General features: G+C 38.7%; 1 protein-coding gene across 1 annotated transcript in view; it reads left to right on the top strand.

The window, feature by feature from the left end:
* The window catches only part of macrod2 (mono-ADP ribosylhydrolase 2), a 1,076,631-nt gene extending 1,052,090 nt beyond the window's left edge, over window positions 1–24,541 (top strand). Inside the window, exons 17-19 of the mRNA XM_037538560.1 lie at window positions 15,708–15,773; window positions 19,291–19,365; window positions 22,740–24,541. Coding sequence (XP_037394457.1) covers window positions 15,708–15,773; window positions 19,291–19,365; window positions 22,740–22,777 — 179 coding nt within the window. The 3' untranslated portion in view covers window positions 22,778–24,541. The remainder of the gene's footprint in view (window positions 1–15,707; window positions 15,774–19,290; window positions 19,366–22,739) is intronic.
* Window positions 24,542–25,219: the final 678 nt, after the last annotated feature.

The raw sequence follows: 25,219 nt of genomic DNA, 5'->3' as shown, positions 1-25,219 counted from the left end.
TGTGCAGTTTACAAAGATCTGGGTAACCAAAGACACAAAACAGGTGTATTACACCTTGTAGCTGTGTACAGAGCACACACAACTTGACCTATGGCCTCAAACTATCCATACTGTTTGGTTACAAGCTTCTCTGTCCTCAACGAACAAACAAAAACTTAAACCTGGACAGAAGGTGCGTGTAATCAAACCCAGTGACACGCAGCAGGCACCTCAGAGAATCCCTTTCAGACGCGGCTCTGAGGGTTAATCGAAAAGCGCTTTCCCTTAAAAACGAGCAGGGGCCAGAGGCTCTGAGGCCATGCAAAGCCATCAGCCACCTATTGAACACAATCTCACAAAGCAGTGAGGAGCTGTTTTTAACCCTTCACTGGTAGCACGGTGTCAAGAAAACACATTGGTATGACTTTTTTTTAACCATTGTGCTTTGAGAGGGAGCATTGAATAGAAAGCATAAATCTTGTTTTCTTCGTTAAATACCGCTCCAACAGTGTAAAAGCACTGCATGTACCTTCCAAACTTTATCAACAGGTTTTAGCACACATGTATACAAAAATGGATGTTTTAAGTTAAAATGTTGATTAAAAGTAATTAAATTCAAACATTGCTGAGTAAAAGTAACCAAACTCACTATAGCTGGCTTAAGCACTGCTTCAATAGAGGATATACTGAAACATGTTTATGTTTCATCATCACTTGCTGCCACAAACCCCAAGCATAATAGATCGACTCTCATGCTTAACAGTTTGCAAGGTGTTCTTTTCATCAAATGCTGCTCTTTTTTCCCTAAATTTAAGGTTTATGCTTATAGCCAAAAAGTTCTATTTTAACTTCGTTAGTCGACAGCACTTGTTTCCAAAATGCATCTGGCTGATCTAGATGTTTTTTCACATACTTCAGAGGCTGACATTGTGATGAAGTCGCAGGTAAAGTTTCCTATTGATGTTTCTTCCATGGTCAACCACTAGTTTAATACCAAACTAACTGTAAAGCAAAATCATTTATGCTTTTAAAAAATATAAAAAGCTGAAACAGTGGTTTTAAAGTGCTCTTAGGAAAAGAGCAATAAGTAGCCCCTTAATGCCCCCAGTTGTCGAGACGCCACAGTCACTTCTGGTGATGTATCTTGACGTTTCAAGGAGTAGTAGTTATACAGAAAACACAGGAGGAAGCCAGACAGAAAATGCAGTTGCTAATAAGGCGAAGATCTTATTGCAACTGTATGACTGTATTAAATGTTTTCAAATCATCATTGTAATGGTGAGGATAGATTACACATTACAATCAGAAATGATTCATTGTGTAAATAGGCCAAGATATTAACTAAAGTTAGCAAGGTACCTTTTCTCTGGTAGAAAGGGTTAAAAATGTGCTTTGCATTGAATTAAGACAGAATCTCTATTTTCTTTACAATGTTATTTGAGGACCAAGATACACTAATGCCAGCTCAGTTGTATTTCTTTGCTAATAGATGGCTAGGCTAGCAGGCTGGATTGGATGACAGCACAGAGATTCCCAATAGTTATCTGATATATTTGAATGATGAAGTCATTTTACTCATCAAATAGCATTAAACATACTAGTTTTAGGCCGGAGTTTCTCAGCCTTAAAAGGGGTTAGTAAGGGTCATCATGCTAAATGTAAAAGTAAATGTATTCAGTTCCACTTGAGGCTGATGGGGCACCTTGTTGTGCCAGTTTACAAAACATACATTTCCCAGATCTCCCTGCATTCAGGCAGTCATTCATGAAAAGCAGGGCCACTGGAGTTAATGAAGTGGCAAATGTGAAGAGCAAAACGCTTATTCCCATGTGTAAATATTCAAGGGTGTCTAGGACCTGGAGTGGCGACAGTGCCACCGAACCAAGCCGGCTCACTCTGAGACGAGCACACTCGATTGCTCAGGAGGCTGCTTTTTTTACCCCATTTCTCCTTTTCATGACTGCGAGATGATAAAGCTCTGGACAATTGAAGCCAATTAAAACCTGCTGAGCTGAGGAGCAAAATACCACAGATGCTTCCCCTGCACGTTCCTTCAGTGAAAAACCAAGTGGCCCTCTTGATCGTAGTCCGCCTTTTGTCACCGGAGGCGGCGGAGGGAAGAGAAAGGGGCAGCGCGAAAGAGGAGAGCTACAGAGAGAGATAAAGAGTGAGGAAGAGGCGAGGGTTGAGCTACAAAGCAAAAAGCAACCCTACATGCTGAGAGCATTTACCTAACCTTACAAGATGTGCATGGCAGCGTTGGCATTGTAAGCAGGGCTATTCCCAAAGAGCCCTTGGCTAGTCTGAAAAGCAACGAGATCTTTCTGTCGAACATGTGTGGCCAGGACATTGTTAGAAAAACAAAGAAGCCCTTAAAGTGGGGTGAAAAGAGAACATGGGGCCATCTGGTTTCAGGGTTACGCAAAGTGCATTGAGATGAGGAGGTGACAATTTGTACAAAGCTTAGCTAATGGCTCAGGGAAGCTTAACCATGAAAAGCTGGAAAAGCCCTGAAAATGAAGGGCTTGTTTGTTTGTTATTACCACGGGATCTTGTGGTATAATGGTAGAATTTATGATGCGAGATAACTGTAAGGATACAAATAGTCGACTAAAAAAAGTTGCTGTATAAATAGCAATATCATGTACAATAAAAGCCAAACATTTAATCAATTTCCAATCCAAAAAGTCATGAAAACCCTGCCAGAGAGAAATGTAAAAATTGCACAAAACCCTCAACAACTAAAACTCAGTTTTAGTTCCACATGGCTTCCATTATTTTCAGGGGACTTGCTTTCAGCTATTCCAAGAAGTCGGCAGGGATATTTTTCCACACCTCCAAAGTTCAGTCTTAGAAGTTGGTTTGGCACTTTCTGCTTTTCACAATCCAAATAATCCCAAACACATTCGATTAGTGTTGTTTGGGCTCTGATGTGGTCCATCCATCGTTCTGAGGGCACCAGAAGCTTTGTTGTTTTGCAACTTTTTTATCTTTTTTGTCTGTTTCCTTTTCTCAGTTTTGGTGGTCTACCAGGTCTTGCATGTTTGTTTGGAATCACATTTTCTCTACATCTTTGAGTCATATTTTGATGTCCAGTTTTGTTTTTCCACATATTTTCATTTCCACTTCCTTATGCAATTGGACTATCCAAAGCCAGATGAAGGCTCTTATTTTGTCTAATGCTGTTTTCTTGACAACTTGGAACTCAGAATGTTTCACTTTGGAGCTTCTTACTTCTCACTTCAAAGCATTCATGCCACCTCAGCTATTTGAAGTCAGAGAAAAATGGACTTTCACAGTACACCAGCATTTATTTGGCTGCAGAATGCACATTCAAGTCTTTTAAAAAGCTTCTACACTGGAATAAAAACTTGGTTTGGTTAGTTATTCTTTTATTTTAAACATGGATGTTGGCTGTGACTATTTACCAGTAATATTGGGCTAAACATAATTTTAATTACCAAAGTATCTCCATGTATTTAGAGATATTATGAACAAGCAGTAAATAATACACAAATAGAAACTGCTTAAAACTCTCAGAAGTCAGAGCTCTTGAGGAACTGAGTTTCCCTGAGTGGGAAATATGAATTGTAGAGCCATTGAAATTGATTTTTCCCATATGGATGTCACAAATGGAAAAAACTTTAACCCTGCCCTGTAACATTTACATAATCATACAATAAACTTGTCCTTTCATATGCTGTCATAAGTTGAGATGACAAATATTCTTCATCAATATAACAGTGCCATTACTTAGCTACCATTACTGGTAATTGTCATAACAGGTGCCATAAGGTTTGATGTCATGAGATCGTGTATCACATCTGAGTTAACTGGCATTACATCTAACATTATGGCCTCTGTCACAGTAATGGTGACACAACACTGTTACATTATTGTACATGATTTGTCATGATAACTCATGATAGCATATGACACCAGCAAGGACATATTTATGGCATGATTATGTCAATATCATGTAGCAGCATTCAAGTAAAGTGTTTCTTCAGAAACTTCCCAGTTCCGTCATGCTCATGAATGCTGCTCAAGAATGGGGACCAAAGCAAGATATTTGTTTGAAAGTTGAAATTTGTTGACAGTTGAACTTTTTTTTTCTCACTTTATGTTGGTAATGCTCCCCTTTATGTTGTTTATCCAGTTTTCCAACCCCTAAAAGTATTGATGTTGGTTTTTCTTCCATTTAAATATGTAATGATGTCTATTTCTGACATCATTTTCATTATTCTTACACAAGGGACTTCTCCATGGTCAGACTGCGATAATCGAACCACATGCAACAGCATTCTGCTTGCATTGTTACATCTGATAAGAGCACATGCTTTCCATCATACCTGAATGGCCACCAGTTGCTGACCACTGGTTGCTCACAACAAAGCTACCTTTATATGCCACTTTTTTAGAACCACATGTTTTCGGTGGAAGAGATTGTTTGTATTGGAAAACATAATTTTGAAACAATGGTGGCTTTGTTATTTTACTTTTTTGTTACTGTGCAAAACTGTTGTATAAAAGCAATGCTAGCAGTTTATCACAAATAACATCATTGCTCTTTGCAATGCCACTTTTTATTTTGCAATAACACATTCCCTCAAGTTTTTAATATAGTATTCATATGATACACATGATGATTCCAACAGATTACAGTCCCCTACAGAAAGCGTTGGGGGTGATATGACTTCTGATGCTTCTTAAAAGGAGACAGTGCTTGTTGTGCAGATAGAACTGAATTATGATGGTGACAGAGAGGAATCAAAGAAGGAGTGATAGAAGGGGTAACAGTTATAGTATAATAATAAAATAGTCAGTAGGTCAGTTGATTATGGAAATAATCATTAATTGTAGCCATAAATGCTAAAGGCATAAAGGCAAAACTAAAAAAAATACTTTATGTTAAAGTTCACTAAATATAAAGGTTACTTTTACAACATGACAATGAACCTAACCCTCTTTCCCTCTTTTCTATCTCCTGTTCTTTTCATTTCACTCCTTTGCCACATGCTGTGTGGGAAAGATTGCACAGACTGCAGGTAAAATACAATAACCACTGTGAAGCGGCAAGTGGGTAAAAAGGATGAAAGAGTTAGCATAAAAATGAAACCGTCAAAGGGAGTCAAGGGAGGGCTACAGAAACGATGCAAAAAAGGTCGAGCTTTGGCGTGACCTACATACCTCCTAAACCTGGCTGTCAGGCAGCTAGGCCTTCTCTCAGCTCTTGGTGAATTACTTAGCATAATCGAAGGGCAACTATTGTGCTTGAACCCTGGTGAAAGCTTCTAGCCATACGAGGCCTAGACTGTCTTCAAGAGTGTGTTTTTAAGAAGGAAATGCCATGTTGAAAGTAAAAAATTTAGCTTGTAGAGAAAACCTTTAGACCTAGTACTTGTGGACAGAATGAAGGAAGTGGGGGGGAGATGTCAGGTCAAAGCAATTCTAGCACTAAAAACACAGGCTGCTAATGAAACAGCCAAGAACTCGCAAATCAAAGTGATACATAAGGTCTTCAAGGTTCCCCCTGTATGCACTTAATTGGGCAGGGACCATCATTTAATGGCTTATGTTTCATGCATTTTGTCGTTAGAGTTTTATTGGGCAAAGCAAGTATACTCAGTCTTAGCCCACTTTCACATGTAGTACTCTTGCATTCCAGCTGATTATCAGAGCAAGAAAAGATTGAAATTTTGAAAAACTTGTGGAATTGAAAGAACACAGTGATCTGGCCAGTCTTTAAGGCATGGAAACATTTGTACACTATTAAAAATAAAGGTGGCACAGGGGCTCCTGAGTAGCCCAACTGTCTAAAAATTGGTTTTATATATTTTGCTGCTGTCAGAACAAAATCTTGTATCATCATTTTTGTCAGTTTTTGACATGGTTTGAAAATGCCTGTTGCACTTTACACAGTATGTACATTTCACTCACAGTGGACCAAAAGAAATGGCCCAAAATGGCTTGGAAAAATTCTGGTTCTGTTGACTTGCATTAAAAGTAAAGTATGTAAGTAAAGTAAGTTTGATCTCTGATGATGCCACATCCATCCATGGCCAGGAGTCTAAGAAAGAATAATGGGCTTGCTCTCTGGCCAAGGTGGCCCTCCCTCTTCCACCACTTAATACTAGCCTGTCCAGGTGTGTGTGAGGTGACGAATTTGCAGCTAGCGCTCTCCAAGAGTGTTGAGCCATGTCCTGAAAATGTCATGCATGGGCCTATTTATCTGCCTTATGCCTGGCCCACACTACGGGATAATCGGACAGATTTTGAGGATGAGCTGCTTCTCCTGACAATCGCAAAAGGTTGAAAGTGATATCAGGCTGATCTCAAATCATTCAATCTTCCCAGATTATCCTGTAGTGTGGTGTGTCTATAATCCAATCTTTACTCCTCTGATTTACTCCCATTGCAATTGGGACCAACCCAATTATGAATCATAAATAGTAAACATGTTCAATATTTATGACTCAGTATCCTGTGGGGCAGATGTCGATTCTCTGGTGCAAAATGCAGCGTTAACGTCATGCCTAAAAACTGCCAAAGGAAGAAGCTGTGAGCATTGGGGCTAAATCGAGAACCATCCACCTCATGTACATTTTGTGTGTTTGTATGTCTGTATGCATTCTCCTAAAGCTTGCATTTCTCTGTGTATAAGCCCTGTTGACCCCTTCTGTTGACCCCTTCTTTTCAGCCGTGGCTTCATCTACACTTTCTTCTGGTTGCCTTTCTGTGCAGACAGCACAGCAATAGCCTCGCTGTCATCTGTCGTGTTTGTTTAGATCCAAAGTTTGCAAGAAATTCCCACAAGGTTTTGTCAATCAGAGCCATTTGTCAGGACTCTTGTTCCCATGTATGGTGTTTCATGCAGGGCAGATTGTGTAGTGTGGGGACCAGAAAACCATGTCATTATGTGTTGAGTCTGTCATGTTTTCAACATTGGATAGGATTTTTTAAAGTCTGTAGTGTGGGCCAGGCATTAGCAGAGCCTGTCACAACATTAAAACCTGCCAGATTTTCATAGTAATTTTTTCATAAATAGTCATTTCATTTTGTTATAGCTCCATGATTCTGACTCTTGTGTTGGGATCCAGAGCAGTCCAGCCTCCACCCTGGGTCTCCGACGTAGTATTATGTTACAACTAATTAACTTTTTAATATTCTAATTTTAATTTAATCTGTTTTCTAATATAAAAAGGCTTATTTAATCAAAAGATTAAAAATGTTCTTGCAGAGTATAAAAAGGAATACCGCCAAGAAGTTTAAAAGATTTTCTTGCAAGAATGAACAAGATGAAAACCCAAATTTCAGCCATTGGTTCTTTTGAAGGAAAATGCTTTTATTAAGTTTCAGGTGACAAGTCGGCTTCCGAATAGCCAAAATGCAAAGATTCAACACATTACATCAGTTTTTATAATGTTTTTCGAATATGGTCAGTGCTCCTTCCCCGGGCGCTGTCTTCACTCCTCCTCTGCGACCATCCTAAGGTTTCCACGGGATATCATTATATTTGCTAAGTTAAATTTACTTTTTGACACCTCTATGCTTTGTCTGACAAGGACCATTTTTATGACTTCTCCATAATGGCTTTTTTTAATTATTAAAGAGTTACGACCCATTCCTGCTCACTGCTTATCTCCTCACCAAAAGCTTTTAATAAAAAGACTATTTCTTACAGCTCATATCTGCTCATCTCTTAAGGCCTTCTAAGTAGTGCCTGGCACGGACACCTCTTGCCTAGAAGCATTAGGCCTAACTTTCCTATCTAAGGCAGCCTGGGCCTTAGTTACAAAGTCTCTATATTCTATTTGAATCATTTCTAAATTAATAATTGCTGAAAACCTTTTATTAATGATAAATCAAAGATATATTTTATCAATAAATCCCTGCACTTCCTTTCACCATGCTGTTGTCTCTGGCATGTAGCAAGCTGTCAATATATACATACGTAATATGACTGGATATCAATATACTGAATATACAGTAACTGACTGAAAAAGTTAGTTTGTTGCTTGTCAAAAGTGCTGCATCTTGGCTATCAAAGCACTCTACAGCTTTTTTTGTCTAGTATAGAATGGATACATTATTCAAATGATTATTGATTTGTAAATGTAAAACTCCAAAAAGCTGTAATTTTGCTATAAGACATGGAGGTTTGTTTAGACAGCTCCATCACACCATATCCATTTGGCAACTGCAGTTACAGCATTAGCTTCCTTTGGCTTATTGTTGGCGCAGTTATAAACAAGGATTATTGGTGAGTTTTATGATTTGCATGATGTGAGGCATGAAGGCATTCTCACAAAAAGCAACACCTTAACCACCCTGGTGGGAGGTTTCCCCTGTAAGAGGCTGCAGACTGATGTGGGTTAAATTATATTTTCTACAATGTTTCCAAAACAAGTCTGGTCACATATGCAAGCAGTCAATAAATTACACCTGTCAACCCAGTCAGCTGATTAACCAGTATATATAAAAAATATGACATCTGTTAGGACTAAGCATCATGGCAAACCTTCTAACTGGTGTTGTAGGAGTACACAAGGAGGATTTCAGGCTTTTCACTGCCACAAACTTCTGCTGTACGAAATGAAAATGTAGGTCTTACCGATTCCTCTTACACTTTCAACTAGCATCGAACTTGAACCACCTGCGACAAATTCCACATTCTGCGAATCCCCCTCCTGTGAAAGGAAAGTAGGTTGAGCTTGTAATCCAAACAAGTAAAGAGTAATTTGACATGTTAAGATTCTGATTATATGTTTGAATTGATTGCACATATTTTTAGCCTGTTTTCTTCCATTTAAGTGATACTTTTTTGATCCCACAACCGGTGAAATTCCACCTCCGCATTTAACCCATCCGTGAAGTGAAACACCACATGAACACACACCAGTGAACACATACACTAGGGGGCAGTGAGCACACTTGCCCGGAGCAGTGGGCAGCCCTATCCACGGCGCCCAGGGAGCAGTTGGGGGTTAGGTGTCTTGCTCAAGGACACCTCAGTCATGGACTGTCGGCCCTGGGGATCGAACCGGCAACCTTCCGCTCACAGGGCCAGATCCCTAACCTCCAGCCCACGACTGCCACAATGAATTTTACAAAGGAATTCAGTTTACACATGAGAAAATGACTAGAACATTTACTTTAGATTGTTGAAATTTAATATTTACTTGTGAAATGTCTGCATGTAAGTAAGTTTTTCATTACTGTAAAATAAAAATGGTCACTGCAATTTTAATAAACTGCAAAGAGGCTTGAATTCGTACCAATATGAAATTAAATTTTACATGCTAAGCTGTAATTCTTACAGTTAAATTAATGTTAAGATGTTGATTTTTTTTTTTTATCAACAACATTTTCTGAGAAAGTCTTGTTGAAAAGTTTATCAGTGAAAAGTTTTATCAGGTCCAATTACCATATAGGTGCACTTTGTAGTTCTACAGTTACAAACTGTAGTCCATCTTTTTCATTGTATACTTTGTTAGTTCCCTTTCACTCTGTTCTTCAATTCACAAACAGTTGCATTTAATGGGTATTCAGTTCAACGTTACTTAAATATACACTCACCGGCCACTTTATTAGGTACAATTTATTAGGTTCAATTGCTTGTTAACACAAATAGCTAATCAGCCAATCACATGGCCGCAACTCAGTGCATGCAGAGGTGGTCAAGACAACTTGCTGAAGTGCAGACCGGGCATCAGAATAGGGAAGAAAGGTGATTTAAGTGACTTTGAACGTGGCATGGTTGTTGGTGCCAGACGGGCTGGTCTGAGTATTTCAGAAACTGCTGATCTACTGGGATTTTCATGAACAACCATCTCTAGGGTTTACAGAGAATGGTCCAAAAAAGAGAAAATATCCAGTGAGCAGCAGTTGTGTGGACGAAAATGCCTTGTTGATGTAAGAGGTCAGAGGAGAATGGGCAGACTGGTTCAAGATGGTAGAAAGGCAACAGTAACTCAAATAACCACTTGTTACAACCAAGGAATGCAGAATACCATCTCTGAATGCACAACATGTCGAACTTTGAAGAAGATGGGCTACAGCAGCAGAAGACCACACTGGGTGCCACTCCTATCAGCGAAGAAAAGGAAACTGAGACTACAATTCACACAGGCTCACCGAAATTGGACAATAGAAGACTGGAAAAATGTTGCCTGGTCTCGATTTCAGCTGCGACACTCAGATGGTAGGGTCAGAATTTGGCGTAAACAACATGAAAGCATGGATCCATCCTGCGTTGTATCAACGGTTCAGACTAGTGGTGGTGGTGTGATGGTGTGGGGGATATTTTCTTGGCACACTTTGGGCCCCTTAGTACCAATTGATCATCGTTTAAATGCCGCAGCCTACCTGAGTATTGTTGCTGACCTTGTCCATCCCTTTATGACCACAGTGTACCCATCTTCTGATGGCTACTTCCAGCAGGATAATGCACCATGTCACAAAGCTCATATCATCTCAAACTTGTTTCTTGAACATGACAATGAGTTCACTGTACTCCAATGGCCTCCACAGTCACCAGATCTCAATCCAATAGAGCACCTTTGGGATGTGGTGGAACGGGAGATTTGCATCACAGATGTGCAGCCGAAAAATCTGCAGCAACTGTGTGATGCTATCATGTCAATATGGATCAAAATCTCTGAGGAATGTTTCCAACACCTTGTTGAAAGTATGGCACGAGGAATTAAGGCAGTTCTGAAGTCAAAAGGGGGTGCAACCTTTTACTAGCAATAAAAAGTGGCCAGTGAGTGTATACTGAACATTTACAATGAATCTGCAGTGGACCATCCAAATAAAGTGTAAAAATGTAATAATAACAGTACCCAAATATAAATAAAAGTGACCAAACATCTCCCTAAAGGATTTCTCAATGGATGGATCTTTAAATTCAGAGTGAATCTGAAACCATAACACATATTCTTTACATACTGTGACGTATTTCTGGTCTCTGAGGTCTCTAAGCTAGCCAAGTGTTTTCACTCAAAAAGTAATTTATTTGTCTTTCGTATGATATGCTATGATGAATCATGCTTAAAATGATGAACAAAAGGGTCAAAGGGACAGTTTAAGGAACCCCCGCCCAACCATTTTGTATAGTGTAGTGCTGAAGTATCTGGACAGCGAGGGAGTTTTTGTTGTTTTGATTCTTCATTCCAAACTTAAAATGTAGGCCTGCCTTCGCTAACTAACCAGCTTGTTCGCAAGCTTTCCTTTCTTGCTCACATGATAACGTTTTTATTTCTTTGGAGTTATTCTGGGCCTTCACTCAAAGTCTTGAAGGCCTCTGATATAGTCTCATGCTCAGGTTCCTTTGTATACGCTTCATGCCCTCTCTCCAAATGATGGGCCTCATATTTTCATCTGTGCAAGAGCCAAATTAGAGAGACAGCCAATTTGCTTCTATTGAGCGACATATCGGCGCAGCGGCGGGGTGCGAGGCTACTGCATCGATTGAGATTCCAAGCTCTGCATGTTTTCTCTTTTTTTTTCTGTCTTTCTTTCGTCCTTTTTTCTAGGCCTGGTCTCGTTGTGTTTTTGATCAACGCTGCTTATTAGGCGAGGAAGATGACAGAGAGACGATGAGGGAGAGAGAGAATGAGAGAGAATCCAGGCAGCAGAATGAAAGCCAAGCCTCGAATATACTAGCAGCTTCAGTAGGGATCAATCATAACTCATTCAGTCATAAGAAACATCATGAGGGTCAGCACATATGCACAGTCCAAATATATAGTGCAAAATTAATATCTGTTTACTTTCCAGTCAAAACAGCCCCAACATCATTGAATGTGTTTGGAATTACTTGAATGGTGAGAAGCAGACAATGCAACCAATTTCAAAGACTGAACTTGTGGAGGTGTGGAAAAATATCCCTGCAGGATTCTTTGAAAAACTGAAAGGAAGTCTCGTGAAAAGAATGGAAGCTGTATGGAAGCTGTATGATATCATATTTAGTTACTGAGACATTTTATGTATAATATGTTTTCTGCTTTTTTTCTGATGCTAATGAAAAATAAATAATTTGTATCTAAACTTGTACTTAATGAAGCAGCATCTACGTAGATGTAAGAATGCAATAATGTATTTAGGCGACTAGCATATCGCTGCTGTCGGAACACAACCTTGTATCTCCATTTTTTGTCATTTTTCAGTTTTTGGTATAATCTGAAAATATCTGTTGCCCTTTACACTGTGTGTAAATTTCATGATGAGCGGACCAAAAGAAATGTCCCAAAATTACTTGGAAAAAAGTCTGGTTCCATTGACTTACATTGAAGTTAATGTAAGTCTTTTCCTTCTCCTGTAAAGTCACCATTTTTGAGATACAAACAACAACAGCGAGATGTTCACAGATTATCTGTTCTGGTCAAAATCATTTCTAACAGCATCTGATAGTCCAAAGTAGCTGAGGCATAGCATTACAGGCATATTAATGGTTTTAGGACTAATAATATAAATATAAATTCTAGGGCTGTCAAACAATTACAGTAGTTCATCACAGACTCTTATATGCCTTATTTAATTTAGTTAATAGCAATCAATAGCATTTGTCTTATTAGATCAAACATAAGGTTCATCAGAAAAAGTATGTTTATTAGATAATGTATTTGTTGCTCTCAGCAATTCAATAACATAATTTGCAGTGGCTGCATGTTCCAAGTCTTCTATGGTTGTTGCCCCCTCAATCTCATGCAACTTCTCTCCTGATGGCATTGTCAAGTGCTAATGTTATTGAAATTGCTGATATTCTGGCATCAGCAATGTATTTTGTTTATTAATAATATTTCGGTTTCGACAGTTGTAAGTGATTTACGGTATTGCAGTGGTGAGAAGAGGCTGTAATTTGAATGCTGTATTTGAATGAAAGGGCTGCAGAGCCATAGCAACAGTGGGCTATGGATGGAACTACTGATGGTTTTAAGGTCAAACTAGAAAAATGTGTTAATGACATTGAAAAAAAAATCATTAATCGTTTTACTCATTTATTGGACTAATCATTTATTAACGTGTGATTAACTGTGTATTAACTGTGACACATAAAAACCAACATAGTTGCTAGGGGTGGACGATCACAATCAGCCAGTTGTCACTCCTAACATGCGCTCAGCAATCAACCGAATTTCTTTAAATCATTTCAGCTGATGCATGTTGCGATCGTGAAAACAGCAGGTAGTCTCTGCAGATTGGGCTTTCAATAAAATGATCTGTCGTTTCATTTATTTAAAGATGGCTCATGAATGCTTTATAAAGGGAGGTTATACAGCATTAATGAAATGGGGATACGGGCCTTTTTGGCATTTGTCAGAAGCGAAAATGACCTAATTGGAAAGACAGAAATGTGCATTTCTTTGCAGATGTACAGTACAGTGCAAAAGTCTTAGGCACCCAAGACACATTTTCAAAATCTATTTATTTACCTATGAGGGTCCATTTATATGTTTATAATATCCTTGAGCAAAAATGTACCTGTAGAGTACCTTTATTCTGTCGGTGTAAAGATTCCAGTAGAGTTATTTTCATCTGCATTGCGTGTTGACTGAGTCTAATTCATTTTTATTTCGAGCTCCACTTTAGTCTCAGTGACACGGTGAACGGTGCTGTATCTCCACACAGCAAAATCCCCAGTATTGAATTAACACCTAAAGTGTGAAATTAACAGCTATGCTGTTAAAGCAGCTGGAAAATAATGGACACTGTAAGAGGTTATTCAACATAGTGGATTTTATTGAGGAGGACACTATAATAAGTCATAGAGCTTTGGGGCTTTGAAGAAGTCATTGGCTATTTTATCAAGTACACCTACCATATACAGTCAACTTCATAATTATTGGCTCCCTTGATGAAGATGAGTAAAGAAACATCTAACAGCAACAGTCTTCTTCCCATAGTGCCTAATGAAACTCGAGAATACAAAGCAACTCCTCAATACTGAATCTTGTCAGATCCTCCAGGGTTCTCTCTCCTCTCTTTTGGACACAGCAGTGGTCCCTTTTCATTAGTGGAGAGGGTAGAGGGGGCCTGATAAATTGTGCAGCAACACATGGGCTACAGTCAGTAACTGTGAGCCTATACTCTTAAAAAGAATGGTTCTTCAGGGATTCTTAAGGAAAGACAATGGTTCTCTGTAGGTGGCCAATGGTTATCTTATGCATGCATAAATGGTTCTTTATTTAAATTGGATCAGGTTGAGGGAGAATGTATGGTATATGGTTTCATAGAGAAAACAGTTCTATATAGCACAAAAAAGTCTTATTTTATTGTTACAGGATTAACATTAGCATAAACAGTAGCAGGACCCTTTTGGTGCTATTTGGAACCCTTTTCAAAAAGATTCCCTATAGAGCCAAACACAGCACATTCTCTATCAATCTGACCCACAATTTCACCATTCAAAGAACCATTCATGCATGCATGAGTGTTTATAGTTCTGTATAGAACCACTGTCTACTAAAGAACTTTAAGAATCATCATTTGAGAGTTTGCAATGTATAGTAGGTGATTCTCATTAAAAACAATAAGAATAAGTATTTCTTGTGTTGTCTCTGTTATTTTTACACCCCATGTAGACAGTTGTTTGTACAACAGTTAGTTCCGGCCACGCAAGCTGATTGATTGAGAGGAGTTCTAAATGTGCTGATATTTCGCCATTAAATTCATAAACACTGCATAACTCTGCTAAGACGCCGTTGCTAAGTAGCGAGTTTGACAGCTGTAGGAGACGCTCAAGCCATTTGAACGTTTTTACTTCTTACTTTGTGCACAAACAGAAAATGGGTACTTTTAAGATCACATTTGACCGATAGCCAATTTGATGAGACTCTGAAGATGAGACCACACTAAATTTCCAAATTGTCATCACCACTGAGCAGCTTTTCAGCCGGCAGCTGTGACAGAAGAGTAGCTAAACAACCTGGAATCAGCCAGAAATGAACCCAATATGTGTAGTCTCTTCAGAGTTTGACCAAATTGGACTGAGCCATAAAACTGCCGCAATAAAAAACAAAAAGCTGCAAAAAAGCTGTTTAATGTAAGGAGCTGGAGAAACTGCCAGCTGTGCAGCGATTGAGTGGAGCTCTTTACTCTGATGTAGCAGCAAGCTGCTTGTTAAGGAACTATAATTTCGTGGAAGGAATTCCTAACATACATCCACGTTCACGGCCCAATTTATGAATTTCTTATTTTATTTAACTGTGTAACGAGGAGCGATGAGGCGGACGCATACGCTGAGATAAGCGAGAATATATTAAGGGCAAATCCAGGGTCATAGTCAAGACAGTCCAGGTTCATATAGCCAACACGTAGAGATTGGGGGACAGACATGACAAAAAGGATCAGAGCCTCAAACAAGAATCAAACACTTCAAACAACACAGAGATTCAAACAAAGACCGGCAAACACAAGGGGCAAATGCAGGGCTAAAGTACACAGGGAAAACAAGGGACAGGTGCAAACAATCAGGGGCGGAGTTACAAAACCAAAACAAAAACGCACATGGACAGGACTGGGAGGGGCCAATCGTGACAAAGTGTTGTATAAAAGCAGTAGAACACTCGAGGTCATGTGTTATCGCAAAATGGCATCGCCCATGCATGTGACCAAATTACAGCTGTGATGTTACTTCATGATAACATGCTCCCCTCTCATGTTCTACTGCTTATATGGCACATTAGGGTATATTTATAAGCATGTGTTGTTGCTCTCAATTCCAGGCATTGAAGATGGAGAGAAAAATCCACCTCCTGTCGCTAATGAGGATGAAGTCAGCAATGCTAAAGGTGAGACCTGTGTGTGTGTGTGTGTGTGTGTGTGTGTGTGTGTGTGTGTGTGTGTTATTTTATCACAATCTTGATATTATATGTCTTTTCAAATTTGCCCTGTTTGAGATAGAGGTCTTTCTTTTTAGATGCATGATGCTGGAACTGTTATGTGCTCCTTCAAGAGCAAAAACAGTGACATTTGTTCATTCATGTGTAAATAAATGCCATTCGCCTCCAGCTAACAGCCAGACGATCAGAAAGTGGGACATTTTCTGATGTGAGGAAGAAAAAAAAACCTGTCAGGAAACACTACATTTTAGATTATGTGGTCATTCAAATCATACAAATGCAGCATTTCAGAATGGAAACAATTTGAAGGCATGCAAGTCTACAGATATAAAGATTATAGTATATCGATATTTTCTGGTTGGCCAAAAACCAGGAGATCATTGTATCCTTGTATTGGCATACTTTAATTTAATGACAAATAGGTCACTGTAGCCAGATGTTATCATACAATGACCAGCCACTTGCATTATTTCAGGCATGGATTCAACAAGGTGCTGGAAACATTCCTTAGATATTCTGGGTTGTACATTCATGTTGCGAACTTCTTGTCCTGCTACATCCATATCTGCCTACAAGTGTTCTACTTAGATACACTGTGGCATTCAAATGCTCTTTTGCTATTACACCACCAGCAGCAGCTTGAATTACTGATACAAAGCCAGTGGAGTCCAAAACTTCATGCAGTTTACCCCAAAGTCTGACCTGCAGACAAGGTGACCTTTAGCCTCACACTGTAGCTTTGAATTCCTGTGCTTGGCTGACCAGAGTGGAATCCAATGTTTTCTTCTGCTGTTGTAGCCCATCCACCTCACGTCGCGATATGTAGAAATGCTTTTCTGATGACCACTGTTGTAAACAGTGGTTATTCGAGTCCTTGTAGCCTTCCCGGCAGCTTGACCAGTTCTGGCCACACAGAAATGTCGCTCACTGGATGTTTTTTTCACTAGAGATTGTTGTGTGTGACTTTCCCAGATCAGCAGTTTCTGAAATTCTTAAACTCCCCATCTGGCACCAACAACCAAGCCATGGTCATGGTCCTTCATTCTGATGTTTGATTTGAAAATGAAATCAAGATCTTGATTTCATGCATTGAGCTGCTGCTACAGGATTGGCTGATTGGAAAATGAGGCAACCCTGCTGCATAACATTGGCAGAACCATACTGTGAACATGTCTTGGCAGTTGCCACGTGCTGAGTTGTCATGGCATGTCTTGTTTAGTAGTATAACAGTATCGTATCACCATTACTGGTAACTGTCATGACTGATTCCATAATATTTAATGTCATAAAAGCTTATGATTGCTTATGAAGTGTACTCTACTTAGCCATCACAGCATCAAACATTATGTCATACGTCATGAGAATTAACAGTACTGGTATTATTACACTACTGCTTGACATAGTATGTCATGATAACTTGTGACAGCATACAAGATCTGCTTTGGCATGTTTATTGCATGGTTATATAGCTATACATTATTGCAATATTAATGAAAAAGACAAAGCACTGCTCTAGGCTTTTTGATCCAAATTAGAATCTAGTGAACAATACACAGCCTATTTTATCAGGTTCTCTGCTCATGATTAGGAGAGAAAACAAGGCAGAGGACTTGATCGTTGGCAAATGGCTTGGTGTAACATATGGTGCTCATTCTGAGAAAGACCACAGTTCCACAGAAATTATCTGCTTCATTTCAGAAGATGCCTTTTTGTGAATTATGAATACAGTTAATAGTCAATGAGTTCTGTACAGGGAGTGTAACCGATATCAAGGCAGTTAAACTGTTTTACTTATTTGACTCTTTTATCTGTTAAAGTTCTAGTAAATATGACTGCAGTCAACAAGGAGCGACCCATTTTAGAGGCTGTAGACCAAGTTTTCTCATTCTTGCTCCTGAAGAAGCACTGCAGTGCACGTTTTGGTTTGTCTCACTGCTGTAAAACACCCATTTCAACTCTACAACCCACTAACATGCGGTGTACGTGGCATAGTAGAACAGATTATTCAGAGGCATGAAGAATTCGCAAAATGAATTTTCTTAATATATTGGCCCTTTGGGCAAACTTGGACATTTCACCACAAGAATCTTGATTTAAAGTAAAATTCCTTGGACTTCAGCTTCCACTGCTTGAATAATTTCCGTTCTCTAAATTAACTCACGTCCTTGGTTGTTATAAACCACCCAGGCAAACTTGTGTTGGCTTTAAAAATGTTGGCTTTAAAAGTGTCCACCTAAGATCAGGTCTGCGGCCAGAACCTGACCACTGATGAAGGACCAGAACGTGGTTGAAACACATTATGCACCAACAAGCCTGTAACTGAACATCAGCAAGGTGGAACTATAAGGCGTTTCTAATAAAGTGGCCAGTGAGCAAATAATCAGACATAATCAGATCAGATATGCATGTTGGATTCTTTGCTTCATATAAACATCAAAACAAAGTTCAAATCTGAAAAGACGAGTAAAAGGTGGACCACTGAGAGGGAGGAGACCAGTGTCCAGATTCTGTGGGATCAAAAAGAGAAGTGAAACATGCTCATACATCTCCAGAAATGAGGCAGATATATCCCAAGCATCCCCTCATTTGAATGTGGTGGAATTCATTCATCTCCAGACCAAACAATGGATCCTCTACAAAGCTGGAGAGACGAAGGATTGACAGCATGACAGCATTTGCCTTTGCCATGTCTAGTCAACTAGCTTACACTTCTAATATTGGTCAGCTTCTAAAATGCAGGGGTTACGTTCAAAGTAAAAATCTATTTTTTTTTTAAGAGTTACTCCAAATTGGTGGAGACTTGGTGGAGATGTTTGATTTTACAGTGTGGTTTTATGCTCTTTCGTTAATTTGTTTAATTTTGCATGTTTACATTTATATTGCATGCAGTCTACTTTGTGTTTTGTACCATCAGGGCTTTACACAACCTTTTGTTATTCTGTAAACACATGTTAAATACGGCTGAAGTGCTCTTTGTGAGTCTTCATTGCTCCAGGCACAGCCGATAGCATTCTCAGCATATTCTCTGTAAGAGGAAAAGTTCGAGAGGCAACGTTAGAGGCATTGTCCACCCAGTGGTCCCTAACTTTCTGTTCCTCTAACAGCAGCATAATGTTAACTTTTGTCTTTCTTCCCTTTCTTCTGTTACTTCTTCTCTTCTTCTATTCTTGTTTCATCTTCACCTCAATCATTTTCTTCTTCTTCTTCTTCTTCTTCTTCTTATTCTGCTTCACCATCTTCTGCTGTCTCTTCTTCTTCTGTTTCATCTTCTTTGTCATCTTTTTCTTCTTGTTTCATCATCATCATCATCATCATCATCTTTATCTTTTTCTTCATCATCATCTTTTTCTTCTCCTTTCTCCTCTTCTTATTTTTCTCTGTCTACTTTTGTTTCTTCTTCTGCTTCTTCTTCATTCCTCATCTTCTCCCTCTTTTTTTCTCTTCTTCTCCCTTTCTTTCTCAATAGTGGAGCTGAAACATCAGGGTGAGGTCCCTCCAGAACCAAACCAAGTAACTCAGACAGACAGCAGTCAGTCCAAAGGTAAATTTATTAAACTAACATTGCTACACGAATAAATAAGACATAGTAACTGGCTCTGTGGCATTCATCATTCAGTTCTACCCCCATGTATCTATCTGTCTATATATCCGTTTTTCTGTCTAACAATCTGACAATATGTTTTGGAGTTTGATGGACAACTGCTCTCACAGAGCACCTACTATTTATAGTCTGGGTGCCAGACTGTGCCGATATATTTGCTTTCCCTTACAGCCTGAACATCTTCTGTTCAAACTGCTTGTCTGTCATTCTGAAGGTTCATCTGGTGGGTGTGGATTTGTTTGGCCCAAAGCTCTGCATAGTTTAGTCTTCTCTCAATTGTAATGCGTCTGATAATAGTTCAGTCAATCAAACATGTTTCTGCACCTTAAACATAGTAAGATCTAAATAATCTGCAATCCATTATACACTACATCAATACATCGTCACTGTCATATCAAACAACTTTTTTGAACTTTTGCTATTTGAAAAGTTCAGCTCCTGTTTACACAGAGCAAACGTTTCATGATGGATGGCCCAATAGAAATGGAGTGCACGCTACATAATTTCTGCAATAAAATATGGTCTGAGAAAGTAGACTATTAGTGAACTTACAGTTTTTCCAGTTTTGTCTTGTTTGTTTGTTTTGATTAAGTCCTTCTTTAGGCATCAGCAAATCTATCTGCAATAGATTCACTCATTTTAGTGCTTCATCCTTCTAAAAGCTGGCAAGATTAAAATTCCTCATTGTCTTTAGAGCATCGATGGTCCTCTATTCCTTATGAAGCTATAGATTTTGGGCAATGTGATACATTTCCTTCCTTCATGAAGTTCTATGAATTAATTTGTTTTCTTTAACCATGTTTTGTTGGTAATGTACAGTACTGTACAGCAGCCAGTTGCACCAGCTGAATGGAAATATGATCGTAGCCTAATTTGCAGTGGTGGACAGTAACTAAGTAAATGTAATTTGTTACTGTACTTAAGTACTTTTTTCCTGTATCTGTACTTTACTGAAGTATTTCCATTTTGGGTGACTTTTTACTTTCACATTTTGAGAAATCTGTCATTCTTTTTGGGTTCTGTGTGTATTAAAACGTAACATGTCAAAACAGAAGAAGCGGGAAGCAAGTGCACCAATCAGGGCACAGCGGTCACTTTGTTTAGAGCTTGTTTTGACCTGTTGGTCATACCGACCCAGTGCAGCACACGGTTCAACATCAGCGCAGCAGCATAAAATTTTGGGAGAGTCTGTTCAACGTAAATGATGAACTAACCGAACTTTGAGTAAATAGAAAACATATGCAGTCGTGACTGACACAGCTTTTTTCTGAATTTATATAAACACCATTTCATTTTATAGTAAATTAGTTTGGGCTGGTTTATGTTTATGAACAGAGGCCTACAGATCAATATAGTCATTTGTGATCCTGAGTTTAAGACAAGTTTTTATTAAACTTAAACTTGTAAGTAAGTTGTAAATAAATCTTAAAGTGAAACTTTGCTTGTTTATAAAAAGTGATTTCAGAGCCACTCGGTTCTACCTGATGAAAACTTTTTGCCTTCAGTGTTTTGTGCTCATGATCATTTTAATAGACGTCAGCGTCACTAATTAATGACGTTCTATTAAAAGACTGGTTTACCGAGAGAGACACTGGAGGATTTTCAACCTAAAATTAGTTTATGAATCAAGAGTCTTACAAAAATGATAATAAGACATTAAAGTCATAATTAATCTTTTAGTACTTTTACTTTTGGTACTTAAGTACATTTGAAGGCAAATACTTTTGTACTTTTACTCAAGTGGAGGTCTAAATGGAGGAACTTCTACTTTTACTGGAGTAATATTTTACTTTGGGTATCTCTACTTTAACTCAAGTACATGATTTGTGTACTTCCTCCCCCACTGCTAGTTTGAATGTAAACTGCCACTATGTTCAAGTTTACAAGCTACTAGGATTTAACTGGTTGCACCAAGTAACATAGTTTCATTGTAGCTTTAAGTTATATTGTAAAATCACTTAAAATGGCTGGTTCATATGATCACCGGGAAAAAATGCAAGAAAACAGGATAGGTCTCAGTTTGTATCAGACTCCACTTCTGCAGGATAGATTACACCCGTTTTCATCGACTGAAGACAGAAAAGATCACAGACCTCCTAGCCACAGATTTGCAGCACAATACAGACAGTAGCAGAGCCCTGAGTCTAGCTTTGTGTTTGCCACTGAGATATTTTTCTACAGGGTCATTCCAAAACCTGGTAGGTGACTATGTTCAAGTACCAAAGTCAATGGCATTCAGAGCAGTAAGAGCAGCTCCATCAGTGCTCAGGTTGTGTGTGATGCTGACCGCGTTATCATACAAAACATAACACAGATTACTTTTAAAATATAACTATCATAGCTAACATTACCATTTTTGTTATTCAGCATATTCAAATTACAATTACATTAGCTGTAGCTTCGCTAACATTTCAGATCATACATTGGTAAGGTGCCGTTAAAATATTGTGCCCAGTTCGAACATCAGAAAAAATGTAGCAGCAGAACAGAATAAACACACATACAAGAGATGGACACCACTTTTGAAAACACCACTTTATTATAAAACTATATTATATTGTAATTTTTTAATTATAGCTAATACGACCGACACACCTTAAGCAAAGTAAATGTGGCTTAAAAAGAGGGAACTGAGCTGTTTCATTTTACTGATTGGCTGCAGAGAGTACGGTGTCAGTGTTTTGATCTACGATCACTTTACACTCTACTAGTTAAGATGTACCGTAAGTGTCTGTGGTGCAACCGAAATCCTGTGTGTCACTAGTTTTAAACTAACTACTTTCAACTTATGATCGAACTTACGTTTAGCTGGTGCAGCTGGCTGCTGTTCAAAAAACAGGAACCACCCTTCACTTAATTCATTGCCAGTCAAAAATGGCTGGTATTTATTTTACAGCATCAAGAAAAACAGCACAAAACATACTTAACAAAATAATTAGACAGAAGCCTCAGCAACTAAACACAATCACATTTTTCATTATTTAGTGTGTGCACTCTGCCTTTATTACAGGTTTCATTCTTTTTTCAGGAGATTCACTTTGTCTTTCCATGAAATTGGAGATATTTGAAGTGTGGATAAAGTCCAGTCTTAGAAGTTGGTTGCATTGTCTGCTTCTCACCATCCAAATTATCCCACATTCAGTAATGTTGTTGAGGTCTGGACTCTAGGGTGGTCAGTGCCTTATTTTGAGAACAACAGCAGCTTTCTTGTCTATTTCCTTATCTTAGTAATTCACAGCTCGTATGTAGGAACCTTTATTTTTGAGAATATACTTCTTCCAGTTGAGATTCTACTGGTTTATTTTGTCTTTCAGATGGTTCAACTGATAAGAATGATCCCAAGAAGGAATGAGATGACAATCAGCCTCGTAGGTACACGCACCGGCAAACTGTGTGAAGGCGAACATCACACCACTCTAGTTTCCCACACAGTGGAGTCTACCCAAAAAACATGGAGCGAGGAAGATTCCCATCTGTCCACCATCCTCCTTCTTCTTCCCTTTTACTTTCTTGCTTTCCTTTTCCCTTTTGATGGGGCTAACATTTATTGAAACTTATGAATTGCAGACGAATTAGAAAAGTGTATTTGAACATATCATAGAGGATGAAGGGTTTATAGAGCTTGGCAGGGGTCAATGTTTTACCTCACTGAATTGCTGCTTGGTCATTTCTGATCTTCTGGGCATTCTGGTGCTGGATTTAAAGAAGTTTAGTTAATTAGTTAGAACGATAGGTTATACAGACTCGCCATAGAAATGTTTCTCAATGATTGATGCTTTGGGTTTGAATTGAAAATGACAGTAACAGTGGGTTTATTTGAAAGTCTTTGTTTTATTCAATGATTAACGATAATGTGACATGTAAGGATCCACATTCATGTTTACGTCTGGCCAATGGTAAAACGAAAGCAACTTATCACCTGCATTAGCATGCGAATGGCACGCTCTGAGTTATAAGTGGCATATTTTAGTTCTTGGATCGGTCTACTTGAACCATGCTATAACATGTTATGTCAGATGACATATGCTGTCATGTGTTGTTATAACAGTGTCATGTTCCTATTACGACAGATGCCAAAATGTTTATGGTAACTACACATAGCATGTGAACTAAGCTGGCATCAAACTTTAAAGCATATGTCATGACAGTTAACAGAATTTTTCTGCCAACACAACTTATTACAGCATATGACATGTTTATGGCATGGTTATGTAGCAGGCTTCAAGGAACGTGTTACCCTTGGGTTTGCATCTGATATTACTGCATTTCTTGTTCGCCAAGTTTGTATAAATGCATAGATTTGAATGGCCAGGCAGATCGTTGGCTTAATACGTTATAATACGATAATTTCATCTTGCACTGATGTGACTGAGCAGTCAAACCAAGTTTAACGTAAATAGGCAGAGTGTGAGCGGACTGTTCATTTTCTCCTGCAAACGAAGTTCGAGTTCGGATTCATGTGTCGTTTGGCCGTACGGTATTCCATCGTCATGCTTACGCTCGCAAAGAGGTTCACATTTTCGCTGTATTCTGCTTTGAACACCAAGCTGCACTACGAAACCTCTCTAACGTCTTTTCACATCAGCATCTATTATGTCTCACTGGGCCACCGATCACTTTCAACCTTCAAAAAACGGCTCACTTGGCTCACATATGTTAAAAAAAAACGACAGCATCTACCGCATCAGCGTGTTTGCGGGATGGTTTTCTCAGTGTTTACCCTAATGCATGCCAGCAATTTTTTTAACCACACACTAGCTCTCAATATTTTAACTAGACTGTCCCTGTGTTCCTGAAAATCTGCCTTATTTGACATAACACATCCTACATGATCACAAAAAAATGGTGGTGGTGCAAATGCAAATACTATGTGTCGCTTTGAATGAATTAATTAATATATAAGGTAATGAGTGATAAAAAAAAAAATCCTTGTATTTTTTCTTGCGTTCGAGACTTTTTTGTTGATGAAGCAAAAATATATATTTCATTCATTCTGTTCTGAAAGGCTGATTAGTCACTTTAAGTGGTGCCATACTGATATCAGATGAACTTATGCCTTCATAATTTGATGTTTGCTTTGCTATACGACTACGAATAAAGTTTAAAAAAAATTCTTTCCATGGCTAAGTGATTTTTTTTGTGTCATTTTGTTGAAATGTAACGTACAGGCGACACTTACTGTTAAAAAGGTGCACGTTGTATATACACCATTACTGACTGCAGCCCACCTGCTTCTGCACAATTTATCAGCCTCTCCAACAATGGATCACAAGTTAGCAGACAGTATTTGGATGGACCTTTCTCTGCATTGCATTGACACTGAGATGGTACGAGTGTATCTGGTCTTTCAACCATTGTAAACCAATCTGTTGAAACATCTAATGATGCTAATAGGAAACATTGAAAAAGACCAGAAAAAGCTCTTTGACTTCTTTCTGCAGGCCTCCTAGTGGCCAGTCCACCAGCTCTCTCATCACCACTCTTTACTCTGTGTGTGTGGAATATTGTGACTCTGTGTTGAGCTGCTAGTGAGCAACGAGGGGTTAAATGAGAGAGCTGTGAAAAGCATTCACACTTCTCCACAAAGCCAAAATGCCAAGATAAATGCTGACTTATGCTAACTGGCTCAGCTACAAAGGTGAAAATCCAGTTTGCTTACAGTTTTGTAAATCATACACATTTCCATAATACAAATGTACTTATCTGTGTTATGCATAGTTCAGCTGAGGAACCTCCAAAATCGGGCAGAAATTGCATTTTAATGCTCCTGTGAAAAAAGGTTCAGCACAACATT

Source organism: Pygocentrus nattereri, chromosome 5 (genome assembly GCF_015220715.1).
Source record: "Pygocentrus nattereri isolate fPygNat1 chromosome 5, fPygNat1.pri, whole genome shotgun sequence".
Classification (NCBI taxonomy): domain Eukaryota; kingdom Metazoa; phylum Chordata; class Actinopteri; order Characiformes; family Serrasalmidae; genus Pygocentrus; species Pygocentrus nattereri.
Note: the sequence above shows the minus strand (reverse complement) of the source record. Positions and strands in the feature narration are given on the sequence as shown.